At 39.3% G+C, this 18,969-nt stretch overlaps 2 protein-coding genes across 3 annotated transcripts in view; one reads left to right on the top strand and one right to left on the bottom strand.

The window, feature by feature from the left end:
* The window catches only part of LOC120557124, a 655,636-nt gene extending 653,173 nt beyond the window's left edge, over window positions 1–2,463 (bottom strand). Inside the window, exons 1-2 of the mRNA XM_039797157.1 lie at window positions 2,435–2,463; window positions 1,850–1,932 (exon numbers count right to left, since the gene is read on the bottom strand). Of these exons, the coding sequence (XP_039653091.1) occupies window positions 1,850–1,932; window positions 2,435–2,463 (112 nt within the window). The remainder of the gene's footprint in view (window positions 1–1,849; window positions 1,933–2,434) is intronic.
* LOC120557668 overlaps window positions 1–18,969 on the top strand; it is a 1,015,838-nt gene that overhangs the window by 559,323 nt on the left and 437,546 nt on the right. The gene's annotated exons all lie outside the window — the stretch shown is intronic.

Genomic DNA, 18,969 nt, shown 5'->3' with positions numbered 1-18,969 from the left:
AATCGCCAAGGAAACGCAGTCCTAGCCCATTGTCTCTAACCACTAACGTAGTAGGAAGTTCTGTGGATTCACTCGGTGCAGACTCACCAAACAGGAACAGAGAAATGCCCACAGTGAATAAATAAAAAATATATTTTTTTAAATCAATCGACCTAATTTTGATATGCTAAATCTATACAACTATAAGCTAATGTTATTTCAGACGTGAAAGAATGGCTTTTGTTGTGGATTTGCTTTTCACCCTGACTCGAGGAGAGACTCAGATCACAGATCCACCCATGACAACGTAGCCGGCTGATTCGACTGACTGACTCACTCGAGGACTCTTGAGTCATGATGCCTCATGAGTCCCATGGTCTGCGAGCTGAGGCGAGTTTGCAATGTTTCAGACTGTCTGCTCGACCTCATTGCATTTTAACATACTACATTTATACACCAAACCTACAGTAGGTCTAGGCTACATGCAGAATATTGTATGTTATTTCAGAAGTGAAAGAATGGCTTTTGTTTTGTTGCTTTTCACCCTGACTCGAGGAGAGACTTCACTCGCTCTACAGATCCACTCATGACAACAGACCGGCTGATTCGCGTGACTGAATCACTCACTCAAGAACTCATGAGTCCTCGAGTTAGTCCCATGGTCTGCGAGCTTGCAATGTTTCCAGCTCTGAGTCTGCGGGTCGGGAAGTTCCTATAACCTGTCTCAGACTGTCTCTCTGCTCACTCAGTCACTTGAGTTGACTTGTGGAGTTGTGGTTGCCTACATAATTGTAAGTTATAAAGCCTTTGGCAGCTAAGATGGCTAGGTCTAGTAGTAGCTAATGTTGCAAGAGGTTTGTGTGCGGCGCTGTTATGTTAGATTAAATTGTAGTAGGACTCAACTGATCCGATTAATGATACTAGAGACTCGCGACTCATGAGTTAATTTAAAGACTTGGTTGAAAGATCTGAATGAGTCACGACTCAAACAGGGTTGGGGGATAAGTGCCTTGGCACGCCACCGATACCAGTCCAGCAGCAAGACTTGGTTTTAACAACAGGGAGGTAAACACAGCAGAGATAAATGGGCTTGTGGCAGCATACATAGTGGAGGAACTGGTACCTGTTTCTACAGTGGAATCACCATCTTTCCGAAACAATTAGGCCTACTGGGCAAAAGACAGATAATGAAGAGCAGATGGCCGTAAATACTGTAGCCTTGTTTAGGACAAATTTTGGGCTGATGGTTACAAATTTGTTGTCATGGTATTAAAGAGCATACAAGAGAATACTTGTGTATGTCCAGCAGCTGAGCAGCCTGATTAATGTTTCCAGCCCTCTGCATGTTTACAGATATTACCAACAATTAAATTAAATAAAATTACATTTCGAAAAAACATACTTTAGTTACTTAGTGTAATTATCCGTTTTCTTACCAATTTTTTTTTTTTTTACCATTTATGTTATGTATGCATGTGTATTTATATGATCGAAATAAACTAAACTAAAAAATAAATAAAACTAAACTTGTCATATTGGGTTTCTACTTTAGCTTATCAAAAAAAAATGAACATACAGGCAGTTGGCAGGATGGACAGATTCTGGGAAATGCACAACAAAGCCCCACCTTCTCACGACAAAATGGTACACACACACACACACACGACGCCACATCTAAAGTTACTAAACTATCAATATTTTTTTATCTGTGCTAAATATTAAGAAACATTTTGATGTGACAGCAGCTGAGCAGCATGATTACAATTCTGTTTCCAGACCTCTGCATGTTTACAGGTGCTTCAGACGTTTAGATAAAATAAAAAATTACCTTTTCAAATAAATAACTCATTGTAATAATCAGTTTTCTTACCGTTTTGTCGAGCAGACGTGATTTCAGAGCGAGTCAGGAGGCAGAGACAGAAGAGGAAGAAGCTCCATCGCTGTCGATGTCTCCTAAAGATAAAGCATCACTTTAACATCACAACGTCTCTAATAACGGAGATGGAGACACTCCTAATGGGTACTAATGCAACAACAGCACCACTTCCTGCACAAATGCTTCCGTATAAAAGCGTCATCTCCACAGAACTATGAAGACTCAAGAATTCTGCACAAAAACTGCTCATAATGTTTGCAAACTGCAAAAATCTCTTAATATTCACAGTAACATTACATCTGGTTAATAAATAAAAACCTCAGAGCCTCAAATTAACACTTAAATTCACTGCACAGTTTCAACTTTACTGTTGCACAAAATGTCTTCATCTCCTGACCACTTTATCAGCAGAAGTAAAACCGTTTCAGGTGCAATTTCTTCAGAATAAAAGTTAATTATCTAAATGTTGCACAGAAAGGAGATACTGTGTGTACAGATGGAAGTGGACGAACGAGGAGACGAGAAGTGTCTCTGAACCACGATCTCCCAGAACAGTTTGGAGCGTTGTTGTTCCCACACCACAGGCCGCCTCCGTTGTCATCGGGCATCGTGCATCTGCATCATCATAGCAATGTGTTGATAGCGTCATTTTCCTTATTACAGCTTGATATTTCGCTATCAGCTGGCACATAAGCACTATTCCAACTTGTGCAATATTGATCATTTGTTGTTAGATGGTAGAGAGTATAAGCGGGGGTTTCTGTCACTTTGGAATGTGGGATTTTGATGGATGACCTTTTGACCTGGGGGGTCAAGAGGTCACGACCTGTCAGAAATGTGATTGATGCCTTCCAGGTGTGTGTGACTGGACTGTTCTGGAAGCTTCTAGAAGGAAGGCGTGTCCCCGGAAATGACGTGCGTTAAGTGATGCAATGAGGGCGTCACAGGAAGTAGAAATATCTTCATTTAAATGATCCAATGAGCGTTAGAGATGAAATATCCGGATGTGTTTGAAATGAGTCAGTGAGAGAAGAGGGGTGTAGCGTTAAATTTTGAGCCAAAAAAGGGGTTCTTCTTCCCGTTTGAAACAGAGAAAGATAGGTTTTTCATTCTACACACAGCATGAATGTAAGTTTGAGTAACACAAATGCGTTTGAAATGAGCCAATGACCAAGAATTAAATCAAGTATCTTTACACTCTTTGGAGCAGAGAGCAGAACGTGTGTAAGTCTGTAAAGAGGAATGTGTAAGTCTCCTCTTACAACAGGCCAAGTAAGTGATTGTAATAAGCGTGAATGGGCCTAAGCCCAAAGGTCAATGCATTTCTACCCACACTCACGCACGCTCACACACACTCACACACACTCACACACACACACACCACACACACACACACACACACACACACACACACACACACACACACACACACACACACACACACACACACACACACACACACACGCCACACACACACACACACACAAACAGCCACACTTCATGTTGTCAGTACATGTTGATCGTATGTCTGTGCATGCTTAGCTCTAGTCCATATGTCTCGCTGTCCTGCGTCCTCCCTCGCCGTTCGACTCATCTGGCTGTGCCTTCTTCGTTCTGGCCGGGGATCGGTGTTCACTCCCTTTTCCCAACATACCCCTTTTTCCCACCCCTCTTTTTTCCCATGCCCACAGCAACACTCTACCAGAAATTGCGTTTTCAATTCAAATAAGCGAACCAGTGAGAAGTAGTAAAAAAAAAAAAAACATTTTCAACAGATCACACAAAACCACAAATGGCATTTGAACACATAACATTCATTGTGACTACTTTCTTTGAATTTTGAGTGATTTATTCAACTTAGTCACACTTATTTTTTGTTACGGTCAAAATGACCGCCATAGAAAAAAAAAAGTATAATATTCATCCATACACACACTCCTACAACTTTCCTGTGCTTGTGTGCCATTATACACATGAAACACACGCACACAAACAGACACAGTTCATGTTGTCAGTACATGTTGTCATGTTGCCGCTGCATGTGAGCCACTAATGTTCGCACACATATGCATATGAATTTTAATTTGTGAATACATTTGTATCATTTAAATGTAACCACATTGACTTAAAAGATTGTTTGTGTTTAATGTGGTGAAAGATGCAAACAAAAATAAAAACAAAAAGTATGCTTTTTGTATTTATACAAAATGCAACCTGAACCAAATATGTTTCTTTGTAAAACGCCAGCGTTAAAAGTAAATAGTTCTAACTTGAAGTTATATGACTTCACCGGATGCATTTATGTTTTAGAGACGTTGCGTTGTAATTCAGAATTAAAACAATGTCGCCAAAATGTAAGTCTTACAGGCAAGATATGGTATGTTCAACATGAATTTCAATTTGTGAATACAAAACTTATTTTGTATAATTTTAATGTAACTAGCACATTTGACAAAAAAAAAAAATGTGTTTAATGTGGTGAAAGATGTCAATTTAAAAAAGATCAGTACTTCCTTAAGTATTTACGACCCTCATAAAACTGAATTCAAAGAAAACAACAGTGTTTTTTTTTTTTTTTTTTACCACGCCCAGAAAGCTTCCATACCACACCTTTTTTCCAGAAGTTTCCAAACTACGCCCCGTTCCAGAATTTTCCTAACCACACCCCTTACAATAGTATAAAGACTGAAGCAGACAGCGACAGAACATGCCACAGATACGTTTGAAATGACGGGAGTAAGTAAGAATTAAATCCCGTATCTTTACACTATTTGGGGCGGTGAGCAGAACGGGTGTGTAGGCGGAACCAGAGAGAGAGAGAGAGAGAGAGAGAGAGAGAGAGAGAAAGAAGGAGAGAGGGTTTCCGCGTTTACTTTATGAAAGACACACATGTCCAAACAAGCATCCACCGTTAACAATCTTGAATGTGGCCTCACACAGAGTATCTTACCATGGAAAGTCTTACCCGGAAAAAGACTCACAGAGGCCATAGCTACATAGAGGCGAGTAACATGGCCAGAGTGAACTATGTGGCCGATGTTCTGTTGCACCACGAGATGATATCAGGTGAAGAGTTGGAGTACATCCAGGCTATGAGAGGCACTCGGGACAGGGCTAGGGCCTTGATCGACATGCAAGGAAGAAGGGCAATGGTGTTTGTAAGACGTTTATGGAAACCTGGGAGGACAACGACAACCACAACGTCTTCTGTGGCTCGTCCGCAGCACCCGAGGTGTCCGGAGAGATACTCGCCATCTTGGACGATCTCGGCACTGAGGATTTTGTGGAATCTAGAGTATTTCCTGCGCGACATACAAGTGTTTGGTCGAAGCCCCATTGCTCGAGCCGTTATGGATCGTCTGACTCATAGAACCCAGGTAGCAGATGCAATCGCCCGGCGCCTAACGATAAAAGCCCATGCAGTCTTGATCATCCTGCTGAAGCGCATACACGGTAATGACCTGGTGGAAAGGATCCCTAGCGGCACCCGTGACGGTGGCTAAACGGTCAAATCAGCTACCCACCCTTTACCTTGCTGAATATCGCAACGCTATCCAAGGAAATGCAGCTGATGTCAGGGAGAATGTGTCCCATACACTCGGGGACCTCGACGCGACACCATGACACGATTCATATGGACCCTGCATCTCCCAAGCAGCAAGTCTGAATGTGTCACGAAAGTGTCAGTGACCTTGTAAAAGCATCCACAGAGCATGTAAATCATGACACGTTCATATACGTGGAAACCGTACATGCATCGCTGTGTAAGGTTGGGAGAAATGACTTAGCCCAAAGGTTGGAGATGCACATAGCTAGGCTCGGTGCCTGAACCGCGTGGCTTGCTTCGTTCTGACCCGGTGTTTCACTCCTTTTCCCAACACACCCCTTTTCGCTCCAACACTCTATACCAGAAATAGCGTTTTCAATTCAAATAAGCGAACCAGTGAGAAATCAAAGATGTGCGGCATCACGCAGCTGTGCCTCTAGCGGCCGAATCTGGGGGCCGCGATCTCGCAGTCGTGATGACGTCGCGGCCATACTGCGAGGGGGTGGGGTTACTCTCCTGACGTGATGATGTATTTACATTTGTAAAGGTGTTAAAAACGCCTGATAGACCAATGGTTAGCTTGTAAATGTGAGGGCTATTGTTGTGGGTGTTAAATCGCATGCAGGGCGTGGCTTGTAGGATTTAAAAGTCTTGGTTTCATGCTGGCTGCTCACTTTTTACCTGCAGTTTTAACTAGCTCGTTTTTTCTCTCACCCTTCAACAAAACCAGCTGTGGATTTTTTTTTAATTCTTTTGGTGAAAACAAGAGGAATCGTTTTTCAGCCATGTCTATCCACACATTTGGACAACAATCAGGATCATCTGATGTTGAAGAAGGTGAGACAGCTAGAGTAGGACCCACTACATTTGCTCTGTACACTAAGCCCGAAAAGAGTTATGGGGAGGTGGAGAGACTGGAACACTATTTGGCTTGCAACAGGCCCCTCGAAAAGAGGCATCAGACGACGGCGATGCTAATACTGGAACAACAGGCGGTTTGAGCCAGGCTCCCAGAAAGAAGCGATTCCGTCCAGAGATCTTTCCTACAAGCATGACTGAATCGGTTACATCTGATCTAGAATATGTCGGTGTCAATGGATACAGATATTCAATTCGATACAGTGCAGGATACGTGACATTAGCTGTTTACACTAGTGTTGCTGTCGAACTATCTAGCAAAGCCAAAACAGCCTGTACAATCTCTGTGAAAGACTGGAGCCTTTCCGTGAGGTTGTCTGCCCAGACCATGACAATCCTGGCTTACCTGAGCTAGTGTATGTGTGTCAATGAGACAGTAGCATTGGCGCCAGTGTCTATCGTTGGGAAGCAGACCGTTTCACTAGACCTACAGAGGATTTTATTTTCCTTAGCGTATGCAGCGAAAGGGAGAAGAGTTTAGTTCGCCCGTGGTCCTGAAGAATGGAAGTTAAAACCATACCCTGTTTCTAACGAGGAATACAACAAATGGTTTAAAAACGTCTTCTTTATACAATGGTGTGACTGGGAGATTTTGAAGAAACAGTTTGATACCATTGACTATGTCATCAGAAGAGACAAAATAAGGAGTTCTTATGAAAACATGAGAAAAAGATTGATATTTGGGGATGCTGACCAACAGTCTCTGCCCCTGCCACGGACCCTCTATAGACCTAAAATCGTGAGACGCAAAGACTAGCAAAAATGGTGGGTCTAATTTTTATGTGCTAATTATTTGCCAAAATAGTTAAAATGCTTTTTTTTTTTTTTTTTTGCGACTGTGATTGTAATGTGTGATTTTTTTCTTCCCAGAGGATCTGGAGTGGTGTCATCCGTCCCCCGAACGCCTAACACCCGATTTATTTGCACCACTGACGGCAACCGGCTCTCCTAAATCCCTTTTCATCATCATCATCGACACCTCCAATGCCGGAACACTTTCTTAGTATTTGGTTGGATTGCCTGTTTCACTTGGGCCAAACGTTTTGGGTGTCCTTCCACAAGCTTTCTACAATAGTTTGATGGAATTTTGGCCCACTCCTCTTGACAGAACTGGTGTAACTGGGTCAGGTTTGTAGGCCTTCTTGCTCGCACTCGCCTTTACAGTGCCGCCCACAAATGTTCTATGGGATTGAGATCAGGGCTTTGTGATGGCTACTCCAATACCTTGTCTTTAAGCCACTTTGTAACTAATTTGGAGGTATGCTTGGGGTCAGTGTCCACTTGGAAGACCCATTTGCGCCCAAGCTTTAACTTCCTGGCCGATATCTTCAGATGTTGCTTCATTATATCCACAACATTTTCTTTTCTCATGAGGCCATCTATTTTGTGAAGTGCACCAGTCCCTTCTGCAGCAAAGCACCCACATACTTCACAGTTGGGATGGTGTTCTGAGGCTTCAAAGCTTTTCTTTTCCAAATATACCGTTTATCATTATGGCGAACAGTTCAATCTTTGTTCGTCAGACCACAGGACATGTCTCCAGAAATTGAGATTTTTGTCCACATGTATGGCTTTTTTATGGTGGTTTTGAAGTAATGGCTTTCTTCTCCCAGAGTAACCTTTTATCTCATGGTGGTACAGGACTTGTTTTACTGTGGACACTGTCTTACCAGTTTCAGCTAGCATCTTCGCAAGGTTTTTTGCTGTTGTCCTGGGATTGATTCACACCAAAAAACGTTCCTCTCTAGGATTCAGTATCCGTCTCCTTCCTGAGTGGTATGATGGTTGTACATTCCCATGTTTTTTATACTTGTGTATTATTGTCTGAACAGATGAACGTGGGACCTTCAGGCATCTGGAAATTGTACCTAAGGATGAGCCACACTTGTAGAGCTCCACAATTATTTTCCTGATTTGATTTCTCTTGATTTTCCCATGATGTCAAAGAAAGAGGCTCTGTGTTTGAGGTGTGCCTTTATATGCATCCACAGGCGTGCCACCAATTAACTCAAATGGAGATCTAAAACAGAAAAAGTTTACTCGGATTTCATGTATGACAGTAAAGAAATAAAAGTTTACTGATAAGGTTCTGTAGTGTATGTAAATATCTGGTTTCAACTGTATATCAATAAATCATATGTTTTGCTATGTTAAGATGTGTGATGGTTTTTCAAGCTTCATGCTCCACGTATACGCTATCTATAAACGACTAAGCTAAGATGAATTTACAAATTTTGTTATTAAAGTACTGTTTATGCATATTTTCATTCTACATGGATTAAATCTGTAAATTAAACCTTTATTTAATTTATTTGTTGCAAAGTCCCCACTAATCACGATGGAATTTGTGTGAATTATGTAAATACCATGCAAATGAGGTCCAACCAACCAACCATGTTAACTCAGTTTTTACAAGTCCCCATATAGGATGGGGAAGTCATTACTTTATCAATTCAGATGTTTGAAGGTATAAGCTAACAAAGCTATGCTGAGTATACTTGATTTTTTCATACGTGCCGACACCTTTAGAAAGGGTGGCCCCCACAAGTGATGGTTATAAAGTTGGTCCTCATAAAACATATAAATGAGTGTGTGTGTGTGTGTGTGAGTGTGTGTGTGTGTGTGTGTGTGTGTAAGCGGTGCAGAGCAGAGTTTGACCTTAGCTCACAACTGCAAGCTAGAGGCCCTTGCTCTGTTAAAGGTAGAAACTAGTCTACTCCAAGAGAGATCTTCCAACATTGATAGATGTTGTAGATAGAAAAAAAGACAATTAAAATAATCTAGCACTCAGGTTGAAATGCAGATAACATGAGACCAGGGTTACTTACTTATACTTATTATTAAATACTTCAAGATAGTACTACTTACTTTTAACGTTGGTGTTTTACACAAAAACAAAACAGGGCAGGGTGCAAAGTTGAATCTCATCTTACATTTTTATACATATTGTGTACGGCCAAGGAGAATACAATATCATTTTAAAAGCTGTATTAATACAACAAATGTCACAAGCACTTTGGTTTTTTTTAACACTGGTAATGTTTGTAAATAATAAGTAAAATCCATAACTAAGCTCTGAGCTCAGGTTGAAATGCAGGTAGCATAAGACCAGAGTAAAATGCAAAAGTAGTACTACTTACTTTTAACGTTGACGGTTTTAAAAGAAAGAAATTTTGGGGCAACGTTGAATCTCATCTTACATTTGTTATTAACACTGATCACATAAGGTTTAAAAATGTTTAATGTTTGTATATTTATTATAATTAGCTAAACTACTTACTACTACTACTACTACTACTCTTTTTAAAGTACCACATCTTTCACCACATTAAACACATCCAATCTTTTAAGCAATGTTAGTTATATTAAAATTATACAAAATAATTTTTGTATTCATGAATTCATATTCATGTTGATCATACCATATCTTGTCTGTGAGACTTACATTTTGGCGATGTGTTAATTCTGTATTGGGAAATTACGACGCACTATCGCTAAAACATAAATGCATCTGGTGAAGTTTTTATTGAATTTTCAGTACATTGTAACAACTGAACAGTCGCCTCAATTTGTGAGTGATATATGGAAAAACAACACCATAAACATAACATAAAAATAAAATAAATCGTAAAAAAGGGGAGAAACAAGTCTTGTGAGGAAAGGCGGTGATACAAAAATAGAAATAAAATGTATACATTTCAAGTCACTGCTTTATCCACTAATGAGTCCAAGCTGCAATGTCCTTATGCTTTATTTAAGTAAAATGTCCACTTATGCAATCTTTTGGCACCTTTTCTCAGACCTAGTTCAACCTTTCCATTTCCCTTATTTCATGTATGACCTCAAACTATTGTTGCTGTTTAGGACAATTGGGTTTATACCAGTTTCTGTCCCTCTGTACTGTTACAAGTGAAATATGGCCCAATTACAAGACAGTACATAAGAAAGGAATCTTATAGCCAAGTACATTACTCAAAACTAAATGTACATCCTCCCAAAATGACCTTTATTTTCAGAACTCCAAAAAACGTGTGTGTGTGATGATGTTTTACTGCTAATCTTAGGTGTAATAAAGAAACGCACCAAATTCTTCCAGTTAAACACACTCAATTGTTGTGAACTTGCGGAAGTATGTTGGGTTTAACACATATTGTACCATACATCTGATGGATTTTCCATTATTAGTTCCTTTTATCACGTTGATTTCAAATATAATGTTGAGTTGCTCCTACATTCGATAATTCTTTCATACCAACATAGAAATGAATTTTACCGCAGTTACTATTTGGTCTATAAGCATTTATCATTTATCTTATAACTGGATTACATTCTTGTGAGTTCTCCATTTTCAATTCTTTGTTGTAGTAATCTCTAAATTGTATATACCTAAATAAATCCCGATTGTGAAGGGAACATTTTTCTTTTAATGTTTGGAAAGTCTGTCATTCCTTGTTGTCTATTGCGCATTACCACTGCCTTAATACCTTTTACTGACCAATCCTTGAATAACTCCTGGCTTAAACAGGGTGTCAAAGGCTATCCATCTAAGCACTCGCTGGTCTTTCCCTTAGTTTTAGCTGCCTCGCAAAGTTAAACCAGAACTTCTTTTTCTCCTAACACTGACTGTATCGGATAACCTTCAACGACGTCACGCATTTCCTTCCATCTAGCAAAATAGTTGTCATTACACCAAAGAAATAGGGGGCGGAACTGAGCTGCTTTAAGATTGGGGAGCGCCATTCCTACTTTATTGTTTGGCCACCCTGAAGTGTTGCATATTTTATTCTAGGCTTCTTTCCATCCCAGGCTAAGAACTGATGACCACTACTGGCAAGGCCTGAATAGATATAGCAATCTAGGCAAAATGTTCCTTAATTACGCTAATCTTACTACTAAAATCCAATGGGTGTGTAGACCATCTTTCAATATCTTTTTAATATTTTGGTTAATTAAATTATAGTTTACCTCATATAATTTGTTTTAACTATGTGCACCCGTAGTATACTTTATTGATTCCATATCCCATTTTACATCATATCTACATCTTATTTCCCTTTGAAGGAGTATAGTTGAATGACCAAAGTTGTGTCTTTTGTAATATTTATTTTATAACCAGCATAATAACTAAACTCCTCTAGGATTTCCATCAGTATAGATAAGGAGGTCCAGGGTTCAATATTAAACGCAAATAGTGTGGGACTGAGACAACAACCTTGTCTAGTGCCCTCTCCATCGTGAAAAATGGATACAATGATCCATTGACTTTGTTGTTGATAAAGTGTTCTAATTATAGTTACTCCAATATTCCTCCTCCTTTGGGAGTACTGTAATAAGTGCCTCTTTCCATGATGCAGGAGTTTACCTTCTCCCTTTAATCCAATTAAATGCTTTCAGCAGGACGGAACTAGCCCTTCTTTAAAGGTTCTATACCACTGGAAAACCATCACTACCTGGAGTTTTACTTGATTTTAAGTTGGCTATTGCATTATTTATCTCTCTTTCCAGTGAAAAAATCTGCTAATGATACAATCATTTTGTTTCTTGCCAATACGCAGGTAGATCCAGATCGTTAAGAAAATTTTCCATTGCTTCTACTTTTAGTACTGGAGGTTTTGGTATATAGTTTTTTGTAGTAGTATAGGAAAATGTCTTCTATTTCTACGGCATGATATTTTAGTTGATTTGTTTCTGGGTCCCGGAGATCTTATGTATGGTACTATCCGCGTCTTGTTTACGTAAGGCAATTTAGCGGCCTGATTCGTAATATGTCTGGTTGTAAAAACAAGCTTTCTTCTCAACATCTTTTTCTAATAGATCATTAATCTGATTCTTTAATTGTTGTATTTGCACTAAAAGTTGTGGATCACTGTTATTTTTATGTTGCTACTCCACATTAGATAGGTCTAATACAAGGTTATAATATTCCAAGACCCTCCGCTTTATTTGACGTTGTTAAGGCAATCAATTGTCGCAAGTCACTGCCTTCAGTGAGTCCCAGATGGATCCGCTTGTCATTAATCTTCAAATATTCTCTTATATCTGATTTAATTTATTATACAGGTGATTTGTTATTTAATAAGCCTATATTTAACCCCCACAGATTCCTGATCCTACCTTCTAGTTGAACTGTTAGATATAGTGCACTATGGTCAGAGACATCAGCTACCCCAATTCTATTTTTCTTTAGACCAGTTGTATCCAGGTAGCTATTCAATACTATGTTAAAATCACCTTACACATAAACAGACACCCCTTCCAGTGCAGTTACATCCATTAGTTATTTGAAAAATAGTTTGTTACTATTAGGAGTTGCATAAACATTTACTAAGGTTACTGTATCCCTCTTCAATCGTTCCCCTTTAACGATATTGATATATCTACCCTCGTTCTCTTTTATTTCCTTAATGACTATGAACTTAAGTGTATTTGCAATAAGAATAGCAATTCCTCTCCCGCGGACTTTGCACCCCAATTAATTATAATAGGTATTTTAAAACCAAACCGTTTCAATTTGTCATGCTCTTGCTGAGAAAGATGAGTTTCTTGCAACAACAAAAATATATATATGTATCGCTTCTTTTTTAATTTGGCCTTTACCTTAGATCTTTTTAAATTGGGTCTTCCAACCCAATCACATTTAAGGACAGTAACTTCACTTCATTAGACTGCATCACAGCTGGGCTGAAAATATCTCACACCATTATGTTCCCACAGGCTAAACATTGAAACCATAAGTAAAGATAACTGAGCACAATAATGTGCTTAGAACAAGCATTATAACAAACACAAAATAACAAAACTATAAAAAGTTTTAAGTGAAGGGGGGAATGATACTTTGACTAACAGCTCTCTGAACTTCAGTGCGCCCAGACAGAGCTGATCTCTCACTGCTCACGTGAGTCAGCACATAAAATACAATATAGTAGCTCTAGATATCTAGACGCACTCTAGCGGCAGCCAGGGTCAGTTTTTCAAAGTCAATTTTTACACTAATCTTGATCGCTATACCAATGTGAGTACTGATGACAGCAAAAAATAAATACGGCCACAATCAGTGGTAGCAACACGGAGCTGCTGCAGCTAATGCCCAGAGCTTCCACTTAGCTGAAACAGCAGTTTTGGGGGCATAAGATACCTTTGTGCCTCTTAACAGACAAAAATGCAATTAAAATGTCTGTGCAACATGAACAGAGACCTTAAATGACAACAAGATGCGGTTAGCAACTTAGCCAAACGTTTTTTAAATCAACTACCCATTAGCTGCTACCTGTTAACTTGGAGTTAAGCACTGAAGTCATTCTTAAAAATGAAGATGTGTTCAGAGTTTTGCCGACCACATACGCAAAAGTTTAATCTATCACCTAGCTGCTCTGCCTGGTTGTAGCACTATCCTATTGGTGCAGAGGAAATTTGAAAGACTTCCGTTTATCCCGCCTCATCGGATTGAGCCCTGCTGCCAATGTGAGTTCCCAGACCCAGGATCTTGATGTGGGTCTGGCTAACAATAGAGTATATATATGGGACAAGTATTTACACGCTCTGGATGAAACAATACTGCTCCTCCCGGTTTCTGCGCCTGAAATTTCTGGAGGCGTACTCTAGCCTCGCCTGGCACTGTTCTCGGTTCCACCCTGTGTGCAACCCTATTTAATCGCCCTCATTTTTTTTTTTTTTCTTTTTTTTTTTTCTTTTCGCTCTGCCGGGAAGACGCTTCCATCAGATGTTTCCTACCAAGCTCTGACCCCTCCACACCCTATAGAGATTTTCTCTCGCCATCCTTCTCCCCTTAAACCCCCACACCCCCCCCCTCTTCTCCCCCCCCATCCTATTGTTCCTTTCTCTCCCCTTCCTTTCTGGATACCCCCTCAACTTCCTACCAACTTTCTCCCCCCCTTCTTCCCTATCATCTCCTTAGTACTGTATTGCTGGAAATTAATTTTACAAAACCCAGGTATCGTGGTGCAAGGGCTTTGTGGGTGCGCTGTATCTGCAAATCCACCTTATCACTCAGTTCGGTACGTACCGGTTTTAACAAACGCTATCACTGACCCATCTTTGCCCTGCTCTCGAGACCAAGTCCATTCAATTTGTCCTCCAGCTTCTGTTGGTCCTTCATCATTTTGTTGGAGAGTGGTGTTAAAGCTTCAGTACTCCACGTTATCCGTGTCTCGATCTGGGTCTCCATCTTGCTGGAGTTTCTCGTTTTTGCTCCTTTATAGCATGCATGTATGTCGCTAGCTGTTGGTTGACATCTTGCTTGAACTCGTGGAATTCTTCTCTCTGTTCTGTATTTCAATTTCTTTAAAAACATTTTTTAGATCTTGCTTTAGTTCCCATACTTACGCCAATCTGCTTACTTATAGCTTCAAGACCCATGCACCCGTTCCTGTTGTAGTCGCGCCATGTTGACCTTCTTCCCGTATGTTGTCCTTAACATGTTCTACCCGTGTAAATCTTTACCCACCGGTTTATCTTGCGTCCCTCTAACTTTGCCTTTGTATGCCCCCTTCATAATCTTAACAGATTCAACTTTTTTTTTTGTTTTCTTTGAATTCAGTTTTATGAGGGTCGGTAAATATTTAAGGAAGTACTGATCTTTTAAATTGACATCTTTCACCACATTAAACACATTTTTTTTTGTCAAATGTGCTAGTTACATTACAAATTATACAAATAAGTTTTGTATTCACAATTCAAATTCATGTTGAACATACCATATCTGCCTGTAAGACTTACATTTTGTCGCACATTGTTTTAATTCTGAATTACAACGCAACGCCTCTAAAACATAAATGCATCCGTGAAGTCATATAACTTCAAGTTAGAACTATTTACTTTAACGCTGGCGTTTTACAAAAGAAACATATTTATTCAGGTTGCATTTTGTATAAATACAAAGCATACTTTTGTTTTAATTTTTGTTTGCATCTTTCACCACATTAAAACACAAAACAAATCTTTTTAAAGTCAATGTGGTTTACATTTAAATGATACAAATGTATTCACAAATGAAAATTCATATGCATATGTCTGCAACATTAGTGGCTCACAGCCGTGCACCAACATGATATATGTACTGACAAACATGAACTGTGTCCTGTTTGTGTGCGTGTCTTCGTGTATAATGGCACACAAGCACAGGAAAGTTGTAGGAGTGTGTGTATGGATGAATATTATACTTTTTTTTCTATGGCGGTCATTTTGACCGTAAAACAAAAAATAAGTGTGACTAAGTTGAATAAATCCGCACAAAATTCAAAGTAGTCACAATGGATGTTTAATGTGTTCAAATGCCATTTGTGGTTTTTGTGATCTGTTGAAAATGTTTTTTTTTTTACTACTTCTCACTCGGTTAGAAACCCCATTTGGATTGGCGCAATTTCTGGTGAAACAATGTGCAGCCAACAGTATTCCATGTCGCATTTTTTTAAGGAAACGTGCCGCATAATCAAAGGATTTTGCCCACCGGCAATCTAAAAACTCGCATTTTTCTGGAAGGACTGATATTAGAAACATTTTGATGTGACAGCAGCTGAGCAGCATGATTCAAATTCTGTTTCTAGACCTCTGCATGATGTTTACAAGGTGCTTCAGACGTTTAAATAAAATTACATTTGCAATTACATAACTCAGTGTAATAATCAGTTTTCTTACTGTTTTGTTGATCAGACGTGATTCAGAGCAGGTCAGGAGGCAGGAACACAGAAGAGGAAGAAGTTCATCGCTGGCGATGTCTCTAAAAGATAAAGCATCACTTTAACATCACAACGTCTCTATTAATGGAGATGGGGTGAAATCCTACTTGGTACTGATGTAACAACAGCACCACTTCCTGCACAGATCCTTCAGAATAAAGCGTCATCCTCCACAGAACCAAGACGACTCAGAATTCTGCACAAAGCTGCTCATAATGTGTGCAAACTGCAAAAAGCTCTTTATCTTCACACTGACATTAAATATTGTTATTAAATAAAAACCTCAGAGCCTCAAATTAAGCCAAATTCACTGCACAGTTTCAACTTTACTGTTACAAAATGTCTTCATCTCTGACCACTTTATCAGCGAAGTAAACTTCGTTTCAGGTTCCAATTTCTTCAGAATAAAAGTTAATTAACTAAATGTTGCACAGAAGATACTGTATGAGGTGGGCAGCAAAATGCAGCCCGTTTTTGGATCACACGACCGGTAAAATGTGATTAATACATTCTGATAATTTGATTATGAAGTAATAGGGATAGGAAAAAAACTCTGGGTTGGAACTTGTTTTGGTGGAACATTTGCACCCTGTAGTGTGTACACACTACAGTAACATGAACTGTTTAAATTAGCTGATATAGTTAAACCTCATTAGAATCTTACCAGTGTATCTCTGTGTGTACCGTCCACAGCAATCCTACCCCAAGCGTGGATGTGAGGCAGTTATCCTGGACATGTTCTTGATTGGATCCAGACTTAGCAAAGGGTTAAACACATGGGAAGGTACCAACGGAGCGTGGTACTATGTATCTCCTTTTTTTTTTCTCTTCTTCCCACTAATTTCTTTCACCCCCCTCTTTGTGTCCTAAGTGTCATATGTGTACTTCCACCGAATCCTATCAGGTAGAGTATTTGTATTGATGACAAACTCCTGCAACTGAAATCGACATAAGACAGTTATTGCCTTTTAAGGAATCATTAGCTATAGTTAGACTAAAGGATGTGAAAGAAACACTTTAAGTGAACGTTGGGTATACACATAATGACAGAAGTAAACTAAAGATGATGGAAAAGCTCACAGTCCATACTTACTTACAGTTCATCTGTAGAATTAATTCATGTTCTTCCACGGATTCTCCCAGATTCACATTAACTTCCAGCTACTTGAGTAAATATTTATATAGATGGAGTGATTGAGAGTTTCCAAAAGTTATTCTAGTTAACAGAATGAAACTTTTTATACTAACTTTTATATTAACTTATGACGATCAATGTGGAGGATTAATAAAAAACTGAAACCTGTCGAGCAGCCAGGATACATGTTGTAGTATCAGAAGTATGTTTGTAGTTTGTTTCCTTTCTCAAAGTTTGAACACAGAAACATCCACAACAGTCACAACATACAGTTTGACATATTTCATTTTTATTTAGATAGAAATGATGAAGAGCTGCCTGAAATTACATGATGCCCTGACAGTGAATCAGATAAAAAATACTGTACATACACAATTCTGATATCACGCCAACACACAGTGTCTAGTTCAACCTGACAAACTCTTGACTTAGCACCTTAAGACATAAAGAAGCAGAACATGATTGTCCTAAGTAATGTCAATTACACAAATATCAAAATAAAGAAAGTCACATTATATTTTACTTTGGCTACAAAAAACATCACATTTCTTTTACATCGTGACAGCAGGCTTTGGTCTTAAAAGTTTTGTTTTCTAATGCCCATCACATCTAGCTCAGTTAGGACTTTTAACAACTACAAGCAGCAGTAATAATAATATTAATAATATTAATAAAGCAGTTTATATTTCATTCATCCATTCACAGCCCGATGACAGTGAGCTACCATACAAGGAGCTGTCTGACCATCAGGAGTAATTTGGGGTTCAGTGTCTTGCTCAAGGACACTTGGACGAGTGGACAAGAAGAGTCGGGGATCAAACCACTGACCCTGACAGCAGGTATCTCAACATTATCTTTTAAAGGAGACATATTATGCTCATTTTCAGGTTCATACTTGTATTTTCAATTTGTATGAGAACATGTTTACATGTTTTAATGTTCAAAAACACTATTACTTACTTTACTATTTTCCTTTCCGCTAATTTTGTCCAGTGGACTTCTCGCAGTATGTGCAACTGTGTGTGTGTGTGTGTGTGTGTGTGTGTGTGTGTGTGTGTGTGTGTGTGTGTGTGTGTGTGTGTGTGTGTGTGTGTGTGTGTGTGTGTGTGTGTCAGTCGGTCTCTCTCTCTCTGAGTACCTATCCCTGTCTCTTTCTCTCTCTCCGTAGTTGTGAAGTCAAAACATCCAAAATCACCATAATCCTGGGTGTTTTATTTTGAAATCTGTTCCATTTTGTAAAGTATGCAGCTGTGCTGTTGCCTTCCTGTATTATGATTACCTTCCTGTATATGATTATCTTCCTGTATATGATTACCTTCCTGGCTTGACATATTTGCTCGCTCATAAAAGAATTAGAGGAGATGCGAAACGTCCGCTGCAGTTGCGGGGCGGGCGCGATCAGCTCGGCTCATGATCCCAGCCGATCTGAACGACAGATTGAGAATGTGGTTGCTGAAATGGAAATATCTTAGAATACATCCATGGTGGAGATGAGGAGCAGTGTATTCTAATGAGCCGCCCCATGTGACATAGGAAGAGGAGCTGAATCTGAATGGCTTGTTGAATTACATCAGATTGAGGATGCCCACAAAGAACTGGCTGGGTTGTTTGATTTCCAGGTTTTGGTTTGGCGGCCCTCCAGATACTCAAATGTTTGTGCACCATGACTGAAAATGAGAGTTTTTCATTATATGTCCCCTTGAAAATTAAAATTAAGTGAGACAGCTGGTGCAGTCTTGTTTCCTTTAGCTGAGGATCATAAACAAAATGTAGTTATTTAAAAAAAAAAAAAACACAGATTCTATATTGACTGTCTTTA

Source organism: Perca fluviatilis, chromosome 4 (assembly GCF_010015445.1).
Source record: "Perca fluviatilis chromosome 4, GENO_Pfluv_1.0, whole genome shotgun sequence".
NCBI classification, from domain to species: domain Eukaryota; kingdom Metazoa; phylum Chordata; class Actinopteri; order Perciformes; family Percidae; genus Perca; species Perca fluviatilis.
Note: the sequence above shows the minus strand (reverse complement) of the source record. Positions and strands in the feature narration are given on the sequence as shown.